General features: G+C 36.5%; 1 protein-coding gene across 1 annotated transcript; it reads left to right on the top strand.

The window, feature by feature from the left end:
- The first annotated feature begins 2,971 nt into the window (after positions 1 to 2,971).
- On the top strand, positions 2,972 to 4,166 carry LOC100512943 (olfactory receptor 6C2-like). Its single transcript, XM_003135504.3, has one exon. It carries the CDS (start codon positions 3,019 to 3,021, stop codon positions 3,952 to 3,954), a length of 936 nt encoding a protein of 311 aa, XP_003135552.3. The 5' UTR covers positions 2,972 to 3,018; the 3' UTR covers positions 3,955 to 4,166.
- The last annotated feature ends 2,252 nt before the right edge of the window (positions 4,167 to 6,418 follow it).

Raw genomic sequence — 6,418 nt, 5'->3', positions numbered from 1 at the left:
GAGTTCTTCTGAACCTATTTTCTTTTCAATTATTGAAAGTTTAAAAAAAAAGAAAAAGAAAGAAAGAAAGAAAGCCATTTCCTAGGCTTGTGATGGCACTGCATCTATTGCAAGAAAATTGCTGTATTTGACCACAGATAAAGATTTCAAGGAAATTTTGCATTCCTAAGCTGCTGTTACTGTAGGAATGACCAGATTCAATCTGCAGAAAACCCGAAATTCTCATGCTACTATTCAACATCATATTAATTTTCAAGGTGTAGCTACAAGAATAGTTGTAAAGAACTAATAGAGAGAGGCTATGATTAACTACCAGAGTGTAAGTATTACAAATTCTGACTTTTTTTAAAAAACTTGGATCATATTTGCCTCTAATGAATTAGTCTCCTGACTACAAAATTTAGCATTGGAAGTTCTAATATGGGTATTCATTAAACATCATTTTAAACTGCTTTAATCATGGATAGTGTATAGGCATTGATAAGATTACTTTAAGCAACAATTAATACTAGATCATCTAAAAGTAACATAATTTGTACGCTATAATGAATTAATACACCTCTGCAATTCCTGAAAGCTAAAAACTAAAATCCAGGGGCTGAGTACCTGCTTTTCCAGCAGGTGTTGGACAGAGATGGAATGGGAAGACATGGAGCCCCAGAGGGAAGATGCTTCCAGGTAGATCATCCATGTGAAGTGTTTATTTCATTATCTAGCATATAGTAAATATCCAATGAATATAAAACACTAGTTTGATTATTTTTTAAAAAAAGGAAGAAAAAGGAAAATAAAATCAAGCATTTCATTTTGGCATTGTGTTTGGAGTACATTTGTGTATACAACTGAAGATCAATTATTTTGGAGTTTGGGCAATAGACAGAAAATACCCAAAGAGAGTACGTATGTTAAGAAGTAAAATTTGGAGTTCCCGTCGTGGCGCAGTGGTTAACGAATCCGACTAGGAACCATGAGGTTGTGGGGTTCGGTCCCTGCCCTTGCTCAGTGGGTTAACGATCCGGCGTTGCCATGTACTGTGGTGTAGGTTGCAGACGCGGCTCGGATCCTGCGTTGCTGTGGCTCTGGCGTAGGCTGGCAGCTACAGCTCCAATTAGACCCCTAGCCTGGGAACCTCCATATACCGCAGGAGTGGCCCAAGAAATAGCAAAAAAAAAAAAAAAAAAAAAAAAAAAAAAAAAAGTAAAATTTAAGGGTAAAATCTTGTAACAAGAGGTCAATAAGTCATAGATATCTAATGCACCATATAATGATATGGACAATAATATTAGACTATAATTGTGTAGTGTGATAAATATTGCTACATCAATAATCACATTACGATTATAAATGTATTAAAGTAACATGCTATGCACCTTAAATTTAAATACTGGTATATGACAGATTTAGTCAGTAAGAAGTTTTTTAAAGTCTAAAGAAATGCTTAGAACTATCAACATAGAGTTCAGCAAAACAAAAAAACATTTAGAAATTAGAAAGCAAAAAGGGAGTTCCCGTCGTGGCGCAGTGGTTAACGAATCCGACTAGGAACCATGAGGTTGCGGGTTCGGTCCCTGCCCTTGCTCAGTGGGTTAACGATCCAGCGTTGCCATGAGCTGTGGTGTAGGTTGCAGACGCGGCTCGGATCCCGCGTTGCTGTGGCTCTGGCGTAGGCCCCTGGCTACAGCTCCGATTCAACCCCTAGCCTGGGAACCTCCATATGCTGCGGGAGCGGCCCAAGAAATAGCAACAACAACAACAACAACAACAACAATAACAAAACAACAAAAGACCAAAAAAAAAAAAAAGAAAGCAAAAAGATGATGGGGAAAAACACTTATCTGCTATTAAGGTTAGTTATGAGAGAGTGCTATGGATATTGTGTGGTGAACGTTTACTTAGAACTTCCTCAACTTTAGCAAGAAAAAGAAAGTGACGATCCTTAGTATAAACTGTTTCATTAGATTCGTGGGAACAAAAAATTATTATGCTCTATTTATAACTGAATGTCTGGTAAGTAAAAGGAAAATCATGTGGACAAGATCAGAGAAATAGGTAAAATATATTCATTGCTCATTATTAGCCAGTCACTTTCAGAAGTATCTTATAAATTAACTTAATTTTTCAACATCATAATCATATACGAAGGATACTGTTATTTTTTCCATTTTGTCAATGACACAACTGAGTCACAGCGAAAACTAGCCATGCTCGAAGAATGTGCTTGAGTTTACAATTAATAAAATAATACTATTTTGGAATGTTTTTCAATCTTAACAAGACAGATTGAAAACTGAGAAAATTTGTCATGATTTTTGTACCTCCCTGTATATTTTATACGCAACACATATTGTCATTCTATACAATATATTTGTTTTCAAAACCCTTCTTGTCTTCTGCACCACAATACAAACTAGTGTAATTTTAAAGAGAAAATTATGAGAGAGAGTCAGGGGGCTGGGGGAGGAAGAAAGAAGGAGGTCTTTAAAGGAAACACAAACTTTTTAAATTGTAATACTAGGGCTCCGTATCCTCACTATTGGATGCAGACTGCCTGTATAGTGACACTCAACTATTCATGAAACACTTGTACTTTTTCAGTAACAAGACTTCAAGGAAACACATGAAGGTGACAAGGAAAGTTTGGGATTCAGCTTTACATTTTAGTCAGTGACCTCTTGCTCTCACAGAACATTAGCAGTCAAATCTAAATGGGAGGGAAAGTCAAATCCAAGATATAGATCAAATAAGACAGAAAATGGAAATAAATATAAAATGCGATGAGAAGGAAGCACCCATAATATTTTGGACTATGGTATAGATAAAGCAATCCTGACTTTTCTTAAGTCTCCCCTAAAATGACCAAAAATGCACAGTTGTAGAACCTAGGAATCTGAGGATATTTGTAAAGATAGTTTTTGAATGCAAGTGAGTTCATATTTTTTGCTTCATTGATAACCACTCTATGCGTATCAAATGTCTCTGAATCATAAATGCAGACTGAGTAGAAGGCAGGACTCAGTGATGAGAAACCACACAGTAACAACTTTTATCCTGCTGGGACTCACAGATGAGCCACAGCTGAAGACTCTGGTTTTCATCTTCCTGTTTCTCACCTACACGCTGAGCGTCACTGGGAACCTGACCATCATCTCCCTCACCTCCACAGACTCTCACCTCAAAACTGCCATGTACTTTTTCCTACAAAACTTCTCCTTCTTGGAAATCGCATTTACATCTGCTTGTATTCCCAAATACTTGTACAACATATCAACAGGTGATAAGACCATCACATACAACAGTTGCGCTACTCAACTATTTTTTACTGATCTCTTTGCTGTAACTGAGTTTTTCCTCCTGGCCGCCATGTCCTATGACCGCTACGTGGCCATCTGCAAACCCCTGCATTACGTGACCATCGTGAACCACACGGTCTGTAGGAGACTCATCATTGGTTCCTGGCTGGCTGGCTTGTTGATCATCATCCCCCCACTTAGCCTGGGCCTAAAGCTGGAATTCTGTGACTCCAATGTCATTGACTATTTTTTTTGTGATTTAGCCCCCCTCCTAAAGATCTCATGCTCAGAAACGTGGCTCATAGAGGAGACGGTCACAGTCTGTGCTGTGTTGGCCTTTATCATGACACTTGTGTGTGTGGTTCTATCCTACGTGTACATCCTCAAGACCATTTTGCAATTCTCTTCTGCCCAGCAAAGGAAAAAGGCATTTTCTACATGTTCTTCCCACATGATCGTGGTCTCCATCAGCTATGGAAGCTGTATCTTCATCTATGTTAAACCTTCACCAAAGGACTCACTGGCTGTTAATAAGGGTGTGACACTGCTCACTACTTCCATTGCTCCCATGCTAAGTCCTTTCATTTACACCTTGAGAAACAAGCAAGTGAAACAAGCTTTCAATGATGCAATCAAAAGAACTGCATTATTCAAAAAGGACTAATGGAATTCATTCATGTAGAAGAATCAGTTTTTCATAAAAAGATCATTAGTTCCTCAGTGTGTGCCTTTGAGTTTTCAAATCATTCCCATCCTAGGATGGAAGTCTCAGTTTCCTCTCTTAAAAAGAAGAGAAAATACATTTCTAAGAAACAAAAGAATGAACTTACACCTTAGCAAGCCTTGACAAAACTGCTAAAAACAAAAGAAACAAAAGCCACAAGTTCATTGCATATTTCAAAGAGGGTAATTGTGCTGATTGCCTTTTTCTTTTCCAGATTTTAAGAGTGTTTTTGGATACCAAGCAGAAAAAAAAAAAAAACTGGTACTGGAAAGTAGACTGGAAAATCCATTAATGTCTTATTGCTTTGAAGGGATCCAAGACCAGGGCATTCAATAAAATATAAACATCGCAAAGAACAATAACAAAAATAGTATTTTTCAGTTAAAAAGGGAAACTATTTCAAATTATCGTATCTTAATGTAGAAGCTGAATTCTAACTATAGTCCCCTACGATATTGAATATCTAAAAATGACAGACTAACAGATCAATTTAAACAGAAAACATGTGAATTTAAAGTGTTAATAGCTCCTCGAAGTAAATTTGTGAGGAAAGGGATAGATAGCTACATCTGTGTTTGCTTCTACATTTTCACTATGACTCTATGGATTTGTTGGCAACAAGCTAAAATAATTAGAAGATAGTAAAACTGCAAAAAGTGAAAGTAAGGAAAAACCTGGATGCATCTAGATTGGCACAAAAATGTCTGCACTCAAAGGATGTGACAGTGCTTACTACTTCCTATACTGAACTTCATTCTGTTGACTTACGTAGACTGCCAATTATTTCTCCAGCAAAAAAACAAAAAAACAAAAAAAAAAACAAAAAAAAACAAGGAATTTTTATTTGTAGTCTGCAACCATGGTGAGCCACATACACATCCTCACACAACAAGAAGAGGAGGACAATTCTAAAGAGGGGAAAGGAAGCTGGGAGGACTACAGTACACAAAGTGTGCATGGTTTTTCACTGGCTGAGTCCTGACAGTCTCTCATTGGCTGAGCTCTGGCCAGGCAAGAAGAGGAAGTCTTTCTTCTTCTTCTTGGGCTCTGCTGTTGTCCTAGGGCTTAAGAAACCCCATTCAAGGCTTCTTACTTCTATTTGGTTGACTTTTCCACTGATTAACTTTTTCAGTTTATACCTTGAGAAACACAAGTAGAACAGATGTCCATAACCTTTCCAGGAATTTGATTGTGACCTATCGCAAAAAGAATTCTATAGCAGTAGCAGGTGGAAATAATCCTCTTTTGATATGTTGGATTTTCTAAAATATAACACTAAAATCAATTCATTTTTATTTCATAATATGGCTACTAGAAAATCCCAAGTTACCTCTGTGGCTCATGTTATATTGAAAGGCTTCAGATTAACCAAGCTGCTTACTAGACCCAAAATTCAAATTCTGTATATTTGACCCCAAATTTTGTTTCCGACTTAAGGAAGTCTTCACCAGACAAACACTTTCAACAAGATATCTTCAAGAAACTCCTCAAGCAAACTCTACATGTATTAAAACCCCTATAAGTAACACAAATAACAGAAGTGTTCACAGTAAGCTTAACCTATGAAATGCAATGCATCTTCTTAATAGAAGGCTGATAATGAAAAGTGAAATTAATCTGTGGAAAACTAAAAGAGCTATTGAATGAACATATAGATGTTGTGACCACTGAAATAGCTCTAATTTTCCTTCGAAAGAGTTGAACTGCTACATATATATAAATTGATATAAAAAATGGGAATCTGAATATTTGAGCCATGCTGCTGCTTAAAGCAACACTCACTGTATCAAGTTGTTAGTAAAAGCACCAGAGGGAAATGAGATCTGAGACTTTGGGAAGCTCTTTCTATGCAGGCAGAGCTTTTTGGCAAGTCCTGTATCAATTGAAAAGATACAATTGATACACATATCTCACTATTTGTGGGACTGAATGTGTTACATTTATTGATATGTATTGTATGGCTCAGAAGATGGTTTATCTTGACAAAGGTTCAGTGTGCACTTGAAAAGCATGTATATTCTGCTATCCTTTTGGAAAGGAATATAGCAATAAAGAACAATAGCCATAAATACAGTAAAAAATAAAACATGTTGTAAATCAAAATACACCATACACTAAATCCAAAAAGAGCATGGGCTCGAGTAATATCTACATTATAAAAAGAGCTTCTACATACAGAAACAATAGGATGTACAAATAATTCAAAAGGAAATGAAGAATAGGAATAGGTAATTTGCCTATGAGCAAATCAAGTTTAAATTTAAATACAAAAATATATAAAAATTTAATCAAACTCATTTATAGTCCAAGCCAAAATGAAGAGATATTGAGATAGTGGGGTGTTGAAAAGACCTCTTACCCTTCCGGATTATTAGACCCTGTGGGAAATGGTTTTTCTTCACTG

Source organism: Sus scrofa, unplaced genomic scaffold (genome assembly GCF_000003025.6).
Source record: "Sus scrofa isolate TJ Tabasco breed Duroc unplaced genomic scaffold, Sscrofa11.1 Contig1617, whole genome shotgun sequence".
NCBI classification, from domain to species: Eukaryota; Metazoa; Chordata; class Mammalia; order Artiodactyla; family Suidae; genus Sus; species Sus scrofa.
The sequence above is the reverse complement of the archived record's forward strand: the minus strand, read 5'-3'. Positions and strand labels throughout refer to the sequence as shown.

Bases quoted from the DNA above. Each gene is read 5' to 3' on its own strand.
- LOC100512943 (XM_003135504.3), top strand. From the start codon at position 3,019: ATGAGAAACCACACAGTAACAACTTTTATCCTGCTGGGACTCACAGAT.